Raw genomic sequence first — 14,304 nt, forward strand, 5'->3', positions numbered from 1 at the left:
GTGTTTTGCAGAATCTGTGCCCCAGCAAAGCCAAAGGCCTGTTTAAATCCCTGCAGCAGAAGGATGGATGAGTCCCTGCTCACTCTTGCTTTCAGTTAACATACTCGAGTGTCTGCAGCAACAGCGATTCCCGTGATAAATGCACACCCTGTCCGTTAAAGGGAATTAGACTGCATAAAATATGTTTAGCTGCTCTTCCCTAACTAATACACCGTGTCTCTGTGCAATATATGCCAAGCTAGGAACCTTCTTTTAAAAAATATCTCTACTAGCAATGTTTCAAAAACATAAAATACCGAACAATTAATTTAAAAGGCAGTTTGTGTCAAGATGATATGAAAGAACGGGAAAAATGCCAGGGCTGCTTCTTGTGGATTACTTCCCGCCAAGAACTGACAACATCAACACCCTAGTGTGCGCTCAAAAGGAGAAGGTTTTCCAGCACATACACAACACAAACCTCTGTTTCCATGGTAACTCCTAGACTTTCCATTGACAAAACCAAAGCTGTATGTATGTTTTGCCCTTGTATAGTATGTGTGCACATAAAGTCTCTGTGGGGGTGTGAATGTGTGTTTTTGCTTTGCAGAGACTGCTGTGTTTCGAAAAGGACTTCATTAGGATCCAGCATGCATATCAATGAATGCCGTACATGCAACGTATTCCCATCAATAAAGCAGCTTAGCTAACCATTTTGCCAAACTTTGACACAAGAGTGTTATTGATACTCACTCTGATGAGTCTATAAAGTATATTCCGAGGGCTCCGATGCTCAGTGCAAAGACTAAAACCACCTATGGAGAGAAAGAGAGAAAATACATGAGTTTGTGTAAGGTAGGGTTTCAAGACTTCTAGTTCATCCAAACCAAAACAACTCTGCTCTCACATGCAGACACAATAACAGCTATAGCATCTGTAATTGGACAGCAACAATCCCCTGCAGGTGAAAGGGCATTTTTTGAAAAGCATCCCCTAAATAATGAATGTCGAATATGTTGTTAGTGACTTGAATGGAGGCAGAAGCGAGTCAATAGAATTAGAAAACCATGAAGGCAAATTATTGTTATCAGAAGTACCATATTTATACTATTAGGTGCACTTAATGATGACTGCAGCTTATATATAAATATATAAATCATGTCATGTAATAATTCCTAAACATCAAATGGGTTATTTATTTTTTAACTATTTCCACACTTTGGATAAAAACAGACAGGTCCAGCTACAATCTCCGATCTAGGCATTTGATATCAGCATTCCCTCTTATTGTCAACCCAACTTTCCAACAGCTGACCAGTGAAGGGCTGAATAACGGTTCCTCTCAGATCCCTCTTTTTATTTGAACAACTCACAAAAGAAGCCCTGCTGATGGCACCATCAATTATTGATAATGAGAGCTTGATTGCTTTCATGTGATGTCCCTTTGTATTGATCAAATGCATTGTGGCTGAAGAAATAAATAAACACCCCAGTGTTATTGCATTTTTAATAGTTTGGCATTTGAATGGGGGATGAAAAAATGGTTGTGTGCTCAGTATTGTTACAGGAAAGAGTAACCTTGCTGATGGAAGGGATGTTCTGCATAAAAAGGACAAGGAAAAGTCTGAAGTTTACTCCTGTTGTAACGATATGTGAAAAGAAAAGATGACACCACAGTTAAGAAAAAGAAAAAAAAGGTTGGCAGCAAATATCACAGAATTGCCAAAGTGTGCATGATTCATCTTGTTTTAAATATATTAAAAATATCTATTCAGTCCCATGAATATTCTTAAGTTAACAAAAGATTTGTCTCTCTTTTAAGCGGCATTTATCTAACTTTAAATCAAATTTGGTAAATAAAATACAAATTGCTATACAGAAAAAAATAAAACAAGTGAGTATATAGTTGTGCATCTAGCCTATGATTCTAAGACATTTTGGCTTGATTTTGAGACAGGACAACCAAGAAGATATATAAGAAATAAAAAATACAGTCAATTTACATGAATTAAAACACAAAACAAATAGAAAAATGATAAAATGACTTTGGGTTACTTAAAAATCCATTTTAATTAAAAAATGTATTTATTTAAAATCATTTAAACAAAAAAACTTCTTCTGGACCTTTGTTTTAAAGAAAGTATTCCATTAATCTATAAAACCTATATATTTTTTATTCTAAATTTGGTGATGGGAAGGAAAATCTAAAAAGAAGACCTCATCCTTTTTTCTATTACTGTCTTTTTCAGCATCTAGACTCTGACATTTAAAGGCATTCTTGATCCAATTGATAGATGTAACCTATAAACTTGGGTCTGCTGAGAGTCCTTTTCCCAGCAGGACATGTCTAAAACACATCCACTGAAAGACACCCATGAATCATCACCTCATCGTGTGGTTAAAATGGATTGAGTTTCACTGAGATCCTGGGGGCTATTTTTGCCCCCCTGGTAGGATCTCCCAAGGCAAATTAGTCCTGGGTAAGGTGCCAGACGAAGTGCAATCCATACACCCTCACCTAAATTGGGGCTACAAGAGCTTCGTCCTATAGCTAGGCCTGAGGAGGAAGCTTGAAGGGCATGGGGTTAGTCTCTGGAGGTTTGAAATTTCCCCTTGGGACTACACAACCAGAACAAGTTACAAGTGTCACTTTCACTCAATCCCCCTAAACCTGCTACAGAAGATATACATATATTGAGTTTCAGTTACAGTTTCATGCAGAAATCTAAGGTATTTGATTCACTTATGGGACCAGTTATGCAGCATTTCATGAAAACTTTAATTTGTTCAAAGACAAAAATGTTCAGAGACAAAAATTACTGTATTTTCCGGAGTATAGTAAAAAACGTATCTAAGTTGCTCTGGAGTATAAGTCGCATCCCTGGCCAAACTATCCATCCAACAGTTTACACCATAGACTGTAAAAACAATGGATGAATCGAGGTGTGACCCATAGAAAATCTGACTACCCATAGAAAATTCCTTACCTCCGGCTCTCGCGAAATAAGGCAAATTTTCCTCACCATGGCTTCCTGATACAGGCGCCACCATGTTGAAACCAGTCAACAGTAATTGGTCCGAGTTGCTCTGATTCATCATCTCTATGGCAATGGCAACAGTAGTTGCCATAGATAAATGACTCAGAGCAACTCGAACCAATCACTGTCGACTGGTTTCAACATAGTGGCGCCCCTATCAGGAAAAAATGGTACTTTCTATTTTGGGAACACGAGAAAGGAGTGGTTGAGCTGTCTATTGTTTTGACAGTCAACGGTTTACACTCTCTCGTTTGCTTGGACCAAAAGGGTTATCAGAGTGGGTCTTTAACTCCACTTTATTGATTTATTATGTTTTCTCCTATAAAGAAAAATAGATAGAGAAATGAAACACTGAGAAAGAACAGTGCAGAAGGAAGAATGGTTGAAAAACGTTGGTGGTAGATGAACATTATACCTGCTGTTTTGCCCCTCACTCTTCACTCATAGAGCTAGGTGTCCCAAAATCTAAGATCTCACCAACAATTAACGAAATTTCACAACAGTTTAAAAAAAAAAGGGAATTTTACTAAGAACATTCCCCCATCATAAGAGTAAAATAGCATTATTATTATTATTCCCTACTCTCGCAATTCAAACCTGAAATGTGTGTCAGTAACTTTTTTTTTTTTTTACTGGTTCTTGTCGATGGAGCATCTCTAGACGTTTAGTGTCTCATTGGTGTATTGCTGTCTATATTTAAAGTGCCAAGCTGTAACTGTCAGATGTTTTCCGAGGAGCTCTTCAGCAGTCACGCTGGAAGGGCTACAAGAGTAAAGCGGCCTGTGACAAATGCGGGTGTACTCTGTGGATGTGAGTGAACTCTAATGTGTCCAGGTCTCAAATTTCAGTTGTGCAAGCCGGCCCAAAGGTGGCAGGTCTCACATGACACCATTAGAATTGTAAACACATAATAACTAACACATATAAACACATGCGGGAGGCTGCCGTTCTCAGTGTCTTTGGCAGTCTAAAGAACTTTGAAAGGCCAACGAGCTTGGCTGTGGAAGTGGCCTGAAACTAAGCCTGTATTTTGTACTTGGCTTCCTCCTGCAGCTAACATTGCGTGTTACAACTTCCTATGTCCTTTCAGTGCACCCTGTTATGAAGCTAGGACTTTCAGGGACAGGTGATGCCAACTATAATAACATGCAGGATAGAGACTTTATTTTAGAGACAAAGATTCAGATATAAAAGTCAAAGATGGTGAGTGTCAAGGTAAGAAAGTGCAAAACAAATCTATAAGACGTAGAAATATATTTATTTTTATTATTTATTTATTCATTTTTTTGCCTGATTGAAAGTTCCTTGTTTTTGGCAAATGTCAATAAATATGACTGAAGAATCATGCAACAGAAAAAATATATATTTCTGGGACTTTTGGTTTAAAATCCATATTTGGATCTTAGAGCTTGGGGTGGTTTGTAAGGACTAGGAAATTTGATGAATAAGAAAGTTACAATCCATTGGGATATTTAAAAATAGGAGAATTAAAAAGAAAAACACTTAGAAGTGAAACATTCTAATTTAATTCTAATGTAGGACCCTAATCAATTTAAATGTACCTTCAGGTTAAAAAATGTCAACTAAAAAACAATCAAACAGGGACTAAATACATGAATTTTCTGGTATCGGATTTAATTAATCCCAAATTACAACAAATGGCAATTTGTCTATCTACCAGTCATTCTGACTTATTAAATGCAAAAAATTTATTAAATGAGATGTCTGTATTTACTGGGATGTCAAAAAATGTAAAAAAATGGCTGCCAGTACTGTGAAACTGTGTTAAACTTCTTAATTAATCTGGCCAGGCTCGTTCTAGAGCTCCAAAATGTCTGATTGATGCATCAGCCAGAGAGGATTTCAGACATCCACAGCAAAGAAAAAGATCAGCTAAACCAGTGCACTGTTTCTGTGTTTTAATCTGCCAACATACAGTATGAAAAGTAAAAGTAGATTTGAGGCAAACGACAACAGCTGCTTTCAGTAAATATTCATTCACACATCCTACAGATTTTTTTATATCAATTTGTTTGTCCGTAAAACGCCAAAATGGAGCTTTTCCTCATTTACCATCTTGTCACATTGCACTGCAGAGCAGGCATCAACATCGATTGAAGGCGTTTGCTTTCAAGTCAAGTGCCATCATTCACAAACCACGGTGTTAATGCAGACTTTGACCCAAAATGCAATCACATGCTAGCGCACAAGATTTCAGCCTTTATCTGGGGGAGCGTCAAGAAATGAAGCCTCCATTAAACTTTGATGGCATACATCCACATTGCAGAACACACCCTGTTCTCCCCTTTTCCCTTGGGCCCAGATGGCAGGGGGCAGACGACAGCTACCCAGATGTGCATAGGATTTGACATTCCTTCAAAAAAAAAAAAAAACACTCTGTATTCAACTGACACACTGAACAACCCAACAGAGAACACAGACCTACACTTAGTAAGAGAAGAAATTCCTCACAAGCATATCAATTCCCTCTGAAGCAGCGATACCAGTGATGCCAGCACACAATCAGACTTCTTTACAAAACTGTTTTAGCTAACTTTGTAATTGTATGGTGTAGTGTGTATATTTTTGTTTTTCTAAATAAGCCTCTAAAGAAACCTTATAATGGCATAAAGGACCCTTTAGAAGCCAAAGTACTGTCCTTATAGAACGAGGCATCAAATTCTTTCCAATTACACCTTTACTCAGGAACTAATAGTTTTAAAGTATAAAAAATGATGGGGAAATTCCAGGCAAAAAAGTCTGAAGTTTTAAAATCTTGTGTTTATCAGAGGGGCAAGATCATGTAAAAAGAAATGAATCAGTTTTGAAGTCTGCTAGGAGCAATTAAAAGTTCCAGCTACGTTCATGCCACCCTCAGCAACGCATGTTCAAGTGACCACTTCCAATGGTAGTACCAGTACCTACTGTACACAACGGCCACGTCGACTCACGGTCAAGTGGCTAATTTTAATGAAAGGTCTAACCTGAATTTCAGACTTCTGTTTTCCAAACTCTTGAATGCTAAGTTTTTAAGTCCGGTTGCGGGCTCTACATACAAAACGGGTGTTCATTTATTCTGTGCTGGAAGTTCAACCGGTTGAACTTCTTGCATCTCCTAAATTGGATCAATGCTGAACTGTGACCAATGAGGAAAACAGATTTGTGGGTAGCATTCTTTTCAAAACACTGCTCCTCTTTGTATGTCCGCTCTGTGAACATCATCGACTGTTCAGTTCAGTTCAGGAAACTGCATGTTGAGGGTTCTTGGCCGGTGTGTAGGTACCTTCAAAAGTCTATGGAAATGCCCATAAATGCACGTTTTGGGTTTCTGCATTCAAAACTCTTGCAGTCACACGTTTCTACGCAAGTTCTTTGGGTCAATTTTTTGGGCTCAACATACAAAACGCGCAGTCATTAAACATATGTTGAAAGTTAAACCAGGTCAAATGTTGACATTTGATTTGATTTGATTTTAAGCAATCAAAGCAAGAATAATACACAAAACAATACAATCAGCAATTATAGATCCGTACAGACCAGTGATGTATGGGTGGTGTCCATTTTAATTCATGGAAGTGCCAATTGTTTGAAAATTGATCATAGAGAAGAAAGTAATTGCGGTTTGTGCCCAGCCCAGAATTATACGACACAAAGTCTTTCATGTATCGGAATAGAGCTGTGAAAGTAAAGCCTGGAGCAAGATTAATGAGATTTGCACCACTTTGACATTTTGCACTAGGCCTGTTCCAACTGTAGGAAGCGGATGTGCACACCATGGGCTAAACGCACATTCAAGAATCTGCATGGATTGGTGTTAACAAAACAGATGATTGACGGTAAGTCAGAACAAAATCAGCCCCTTTGAAATCACTTATAAAATATTATACATTTTTTGTATTTAATATTCCCTGTGTTGGGGTCTCAGAGGTCTGTTCACTTGATACATCTCATCTGTCAGCTTGATTTCTTTTCATTGGACGCTATATGTGCTAGCTTATTTTTAAGATAACTCAGTTTTTATATCTGATTTGTCAGGTTGGTGTGGAAGAGGGAAAAGACTTGAGGCTGTCTGTGATGCACACAGCAACAGAGTCCTGTCTCTTCTTCTCTTATCATATTCTCTGCTGCCCGATTTCCCCACAGCCAGCTCCTTTTGTGTTAGTGCTCAAGTTCATTGGAGTCGCTCTCTCTGGGAAAAGGGCCAGGTGAATGAAGGACTAGTGTAAGCACACCCACCTGTCCGTCAAAAAAAAACCTTCTGTCATGCATCCTTAAAAAGAATATGCTGTGCAGCAAAACTGTGAAAATGTACAAAGCAAATAATAAAAACCTGTGACTAAATATAGCTTTTGCTTTTTTAGTTGTAGCTTTGATTGGTGATATGTGGTATTTTTGTGACATCAAAAAGATTTTAGGTATTTTGTAAATGTAAGGTAATGTTGACTTTACTTACTATTTATCTATGTAGTTTTTAAAGGTCTATTCTTCTTTATTCCAAAGTGATGGCTGATAAAAAGAAATGTAGGAATCATTGTGACCCTCATTACAATTGTTCCTTTTGATCAGATCAGTGATGCCGTTTGACCCTAAAGATACAGATTTTTGTCTGGTGGACTCAACCTTTTTAACAACCCAACCATTAAAAAAATAGATCAATGGCTCTGTAATACACGCAATCATCCATCCATCCATCCCTCCATCCATCTATCCATACAGGCTATTGTAACTCCAAAGAATTAGTGGCAAATCAGAGTCACCGATTCACCAATGGAGCATGTTTTTAGAATTGCGAGGAAGCCGGAAAGTCCAGAGAAAACCCATTTGTGCATGGGTAGAACATGCAAATTCAGCACAAAAGAACCCATCCGCGATTTGAACCAGGGCCTTTTCGCTGTGAGTGCAAACCAATGCACCACAGTGCTACCCATAACACATAATCAATGTTTGTAACCCTTGTGCTATCCTAGGCACTATAACATTGGTAGTTGGGTCATCTAGACCCACTAGACAGTGCGCTGAACTTTTTTCTTCAATGATTTGTGATCTTCAGTGATGTCCATGGATTACATGAAATCCTCTTCACCTTTATCCACCTTTGTCATGGTAGGGAGAACACGTCAATGTTAGGGTGGGGTTATAGGATAGCACAAGGGTTAAATATAAAAGCAGGCAGGTAAAGGGATAAACATCAGCTTCTATATGTCATACATTAAGTGTTGTAGTTTTGTTCATAGAAAGCACAAAAGAACAAATATAATTTGTTGAGATAATAGCATGATACTTAATATGATAAACTCCATTTACTTCCATTTACATTTTTGCTTATTACGAATAATTCACACAGGTAGTTAAACATTACAATGAATTACTTAAAATATTGAATCAACCTTGTTTAACCAAAGAATGTAAGTTCAGTGGATTTTTTTAGTCTGTAAAGATTGTAAACAAAGAACTTTTGGGAAAAATCACAAATGGATCTCTTTAATGTGTGTTTCATCAGACAGATTTAGAATTCATGGTTTCTAAAATGTTTGTTGTCTTTATTGTAGTCAATATTAAGAGACTTCTTTTTAATCTTCACTTTGAATCTCTGGGCATGTGATGTGTGCTCAAGAACGTGCAAACGCCACTTCTTGGACGTCCATTTAGCCCCCATGTTTTTCATACTGGACAAGCGGGGAGGGAATTCATCTTCATCTTTTTCTTATTTTGCTACTGTTTACTACCGCATGTCCGCCTCCTACATTGGCAAACTTGGTGCAAAATTTCAAAGCAATGCAAATCTTGCTCCTAGGTTGTTTTTTTTTCACAGCCCTAAAATTCCAGCCGGGCACAAACCACAAGTATTCATTTCTTCTCAATTTTCAAACAGTTGCCACACATACATCGGTGCCAAATCGGAGTCTTTGATTGGTCAAAGTTTGATTTGGTTTGTTTTTTAATCCGCTTTAAATGGCCGCACATTTTGTACGTAGAGCCTGAAAACGGTCATAGAAACATGCACAGCTAAGTGTTAGGGTTAGAATTTTATACGCATAAGCCCAAAACACTAATATAAGCAAGTTTTCATAGACTTTTCATTTGAAGCAGCCGCTTGAATGTTCTTTTCCGAGGGTGGAGTGAACGTATCTTAAGACATTCAGCTATATTAAAAGCAGAGAATATAATACTAAATCGTATTAGTTGAATAATGCAGTGTGTACTTCCAGTTAGCAGCAGAAGCCAATGTTCATGAAACTGAAGTCTGGATTTAATCTCACCATTCTTCATTTAAAAAAAAATTGTCGACAATGTCTAATCTTCTGGTTGAAAAGTAATAACATATTTTTTCAAATGAGCACAAATAAGGAGTGATGAAAACATAAGAAAAGGTTTTAAACAGTCACTGTTTGTTAGAGGAGGCAGGTTTTACAGCTGCATGCTTCTAAATCTGATGGATAAAGAAAGGCATGAAGCTCAAAATGAAAGCAGTATTTCAAAAAAAGAAGATTTTCAAACTGGAAATAAGTTGATTTGCTTTTCTCCCACCTGAAAAGAAATGTACTCATAAATCCTAACAGGATGTTTCTGTCCTGTGTGAAATGGCTTCATTTAACCTTTATGGCCTTAGACTAACAGATGCCCAAATACTGTTGCACCTAGCAACAGAAACGGCGATTGACAGGGGAGCAAGTGGGAAGGGGGTCATTATGAAGGAAAGCCTCTCAGGTCTGACAGCTTCTAAAATGAGCATCTGTCAGCATGAGATGAAGTGGAGAGCATTGGGGGGTCTGTGGCATGTGCAAAGGACAACGTGTCGAAACAATTCCTACATAAAAGCTTCTCAATGACACAATATATTAAAAAAAAGTACAACGGTCTTGCAGAAAAAATATATATAACATCTAAATAAAGCCATCATAGGGGTAATCTGTAATGTGTGAGGCATCCAGACACTGCAAGGGCAGACTGCACCAGCATCATCTGTCTAATGGCAGGCTTTTCAAGGAACAGCATGGCCACGACCTTGAGAAAGGGGACGGAGAAGGAATAGGAGAAAAAAGCTGGGGATAAAAAAGTGAAGGTGATGATGGTAGGAGACCGACTGATGAAAGAAAATTGGAGAGAGCCCCTCACCCCCTGCGGTACATTCGAAGCATTAAGATGTGGTAGAAAATGGCTTGTGGCAGAGACAGAATGAGAGCAAGGGAGCGCTGCTGACAAGGAGGCATGCTACAGCAATGGAGAATATTAGAGCATGTCCTCTAAGGCACAGCAAGGGCTTAAATGCCACAGCAAGTCTGCATCTGCGTGCACATCTTTACCTTCTTAACGTGCAAGCGCACACATGAGCCTTCAACGTTAGCCTGTGCACAACCTTTGTGTGCACGTTCGTCCATGAGACAGGAGGAAGGACCCCCACTAACATCATGTCAGCAGATAGATGATGAGAGAGGGCGCGTGACGGGACTGCAAAGAGCTGCTGACAGCAGTTGAGAGGGAATCTCTCACCCACCTTAATAATTTTCCACCTGACACTCATTAAATACAGGATTTTTCTTTTTTTCTTCTTTTTTGGGGGGGGTAAAACTGGAGCTTTCCTGCAGAATTCCAAATCTAATAAAAAAAAATCTGCTGCCACAGCGTTGCATTAAAAATATATCAATTATGCATATTGATGAATGCTAGAGGGCGGCATTATTTTTAGTAAAATGCGACTGTCCATGTGTTGCACTGATGCTAACTGGGAGCAATATTAAAGTGATTAATGATGAATCCATGAGGATGCCCTGGGTGCTGCAGCCCAGAAGAATGGATTAAATATCCTTTTTACTTGATGGGTAACACAAGCACATACATTTGACTCTCAGTCAGTCAGTTTAAAGTCACGTTCAATCAAAACAAAACAAACAAACCCATTAGGAGAATTTCTTGTAAATGGAAAATCTTCCTTAAAAAAATGGGGGGGAGGGCAGTTATTTTTGATTTTCTGCAATAAAGTATGACTGGCTGAACAAAAAGTAATAGAGCACTTGTTTACCTATTTATTTACTCGCAGCACAATTTTACATTTTCAAGAAAGCATTTTCAAGAAAGAAATTGACAAATAAAAATAGTAATGCACGGATCTACTCAGGAATATAAACAGACAAAGGGATGTTTCATTGTCAGCGGAGATCAGATTTACTCATCACCTACTCTTGTACACACATCAGTTTTCAAATTAACACTAAACTATATGTGATTTTATATTTTGTTTTTCCACTGGCCTATAAACGTAGGGAAATTGTCTCTGCAGAGCATCATCCCTGGTTCCCATGGCAACAGCAGCATCACCAGGATGTTTTGCTGTTTCATATCCGTTGTAAACTTTGTAATTACCACACAGTTTCCTCATAATGTTTTCTACAAACAGATACATTTCTTAAAAAGCAATTATCTGAGTACATGGATAACAAAAACATCCCTTTATTTTATATATAACCTTGACTGTTTGCTTATTTTAGAATAGAATAAACAAGAGGAGGGAAGGTCAGAGATGTTTTTCAGTAGTATGACAGAACTTAAAAAAAAAAATACAAGTATCCACTACAGTCAAGAAATGGAGACTTGAATTTAGGTCAACTAGAAGTCATGATGGCATGACTTATAAATGTCAACAAGATGAAGACCTTGATTAAGGGCTAAATCCTCGAGGACTTGAGACTGATACATTCAAAGTACCATAATAAAAATTATATTTAAAGATCCACTTCAATGAAAGTTGTGTTTTTAGTGTTTTCAAAATGGTCTTCTGGCATTTTTCTCACAGTGGAGGACATATTTAAATAAAATTAAGATTAAAACTGTATTTCTGACTGTTTCTTTATTCACATTGTTGTGAATCAAGAGCAGATGACAAAATGCCACTCCCTGCTCCACTCCATTCTGATGCATCCTGTTGCAGACAAACAGATCCATGTACGTCTTTGTTTCCTCATGCGAGAAGTTTCCTTACCTCTTGCTCAAAACTGTACAGCTGGATATATCCGATATTGCTCACTATTTTTGTTGCACCGGTAATGTTAGGATGGGGTTGTAAGGAACTATAAGCTACTGGGAGAGTATTCAAACAAAGGCATGATGGGAAGTGTGGGAAGTCTTACACTACCCCAACAGTTCCATCCACAACTCAAATTTCTAACTAACTAGGGCAGAAACTCTGTTCTAGAAAATGACACGTTTTTTTGATTTTGGCTAAAAAAATCGGAACAATCGTAAATAAAAGATGATTGGCGTGGGACTTTAATAAACTAACCTACTAAAAAATGTAATAATGACATTGTCAAAATCTGCTTTAAATTTAGAATGAAGCAGCCTGATAATATAAAGCATGCGTGATTGTGCAGTCATTGTTTTTGCAGGGGTTATGGGCTCAGACAAACTCAAACATAGCATTGTGGGGTTATTATAGTAGTTTCCATGACTATGTCTGTGCTGATGTAATGTCTGACTCACTGCTGCACAAACATACAGCTAACTGGACTTGAGTTGGAAAAGTTTTTACCTAAGAAAGAAAAATCTATGTAACACTTTAAAAGCATCAAGAAACTATTCATACCAGAATATTTGTGACATTTTAAGGACACTCAAAATAATTTTAAATACCAAAAGGTTTTGAAAAATTATTTAGCACACATTATGGATCACATAATCTATCATCTACCACAATCATACGGGGGATCAGCTTTACATGAATGTAAATATGACACCATCTTTTTTTAATTTTACTAAAAGTTTATGTTAATTCTGTCATACTTTGCACCACTTACCGTATATGTTACTAATTGTCCTAACAATATGCTCAACCTTTGTCAGTCATTTCAAGTTTGTCCTTTAGACTAAGACTACATTGATGAGTCTTTTAATGAAGTTTCTTTGCTTTTTCTGACAATCTGTGCCAACAAGACAGACATGAGGTCGCAGCCAAATTTAAAGAAAGTCCCCCAAGGCATGAAATGGATATTGTGCTCGCGGGAATAATACACACAAATGTGTGTAAAACCTGAAAGAAGCTTTTGTCCAAAGCTGTTGCTAAAAAAGACAAGATATCCAGCAGCACTAAGACCTCCTGAACTCCAGATACAGATGTGATCTGGCGGCTATCAGATTAAACCTCCTCTCTTTCCTGCTTGTATCACATAAAGCTTAAGAAAAAATAAAGAGCAGAGGACAAATCCTCTGAGATTTTAAAAAGTTCTTGTTGAAACTTTTGTTAAACAAACAAACAAACAATCAAACCCCCCTTTTTTTAGTTAAAATAACTTGTTTTTTTGTAAATATAACCTATAACAGGCATGTCCAAAGTCCGGTGTAGTTATCAAAACTATTCGGCCTGCAACAACCGTTTGGGGTCCTTCGGGGTCCTGGGACTAATGTTGACATCACATTACGTGATTGGCTGTGCGTTGGTCCGATGACGTGTCAGATAGGGATTGGTCTGGAGAAATTACGATACTAGAAGAAGATCTTATGCGGTCCATTATAAACAAGCAACTCCGACACAGAGCGAGTATATCTTCTAAACGTGCTTTTATTATTGTTATGATTATTATTAAGTGCATTTGAAGCAGAACGGACGGCGGTCCGAACCCTTCTCCGGACCAAACACTATAACAGAGCACCTTCCCTGCCTTCGAACACGAAGCTATGAGACTACAGCTGCTCTGCTCAGAGACACGGTTCGCTTGTGTGGAGCAGCCGGTTCATTCTAACAGCCACAGATCTTTTTACAAAGTGGGTTGTTGCAAAATCTCTCTATAAACATCACAAAGAATAATGTCAGACACAACTTATGAGGGGAAAATAACTTTAGGTTACAAAAGGAAACATGAAATGAAAATATGTAGAGCAAAGCAGATCTGGACGTTATGTAGTTTGTCCAATTGGGGCCACCGTAGTGTGACGTCATCCTCAGTAGAAAGGACCCCGAATGGTTATTGCAGGCCGAATAGTTTTGGTACAATGTCAGGCTGAATGGCCCTCACACACGCAGCCTGACACACGAAATCTGGCGCTTTTTGCAAAGGGTTTGGACACCCCTGACCAAATGTGAATAACTGGAGGGAAAATTCATATTTGATCTCCATTTTTAGATCATGCAACAACTATTTCTGAAGAGGGGATTTGTTCCCAAAAAGAGGTTCTAAAACAGGGAGAAATCAAAGTTCACTGTGTGAATACTGAAAAGTTATCCTAATCTGCCTGTGGTCCAAAGACCAAAATATAAATTCAGGTCACTACACAGTTGCCCAGGCAGCAGTTACTG

The 14,304-nt window shown here is 38.0% G+C and overlaps 1 protein-coding gene across 29 annotated transcripts in view; it reads right to left on the minus strand.

Annotated features, from left to right (window-relative positions):
* Window positions 1-14,304, minus strand: part of kcnma1a (potassium large conductance calcium-activated channel, subfamily M, alpha member 1a) — a 155,872-nt gene that overhangs the window by 84,040 nt on the left and 57,528 nt on the right. For all 29 annotated transcript variants that reach the window (XM_078931833.1, XM_078931852.1, XM_020709540.3 and 26 more), the window contains one exon: window positions 733-794. In XM_078931833.1, coding sequence (XP_078787959.1) covers window positions 733-794 — 62 coding nt within the window. The remainder of the gene's footprint in view (window positions 1-732; window positions 795-14,304) is intronic.

The sequence above is a fragment of the Oryzias latipes genome, chromosome 15, assembly GCF_053564925.1.
Source record: "Oryzias latipes strain Hd-rR chromosome 15, Olatipes_Hd-rR_3.1".
Classification (NCBI taxonomy): domain Eukaryota; kingdom Metazoa; phylum Chordata; class Actinopteri; order Beloniformes; family Adrianichthyidae; genus Oryzias; species Oryzias latipes.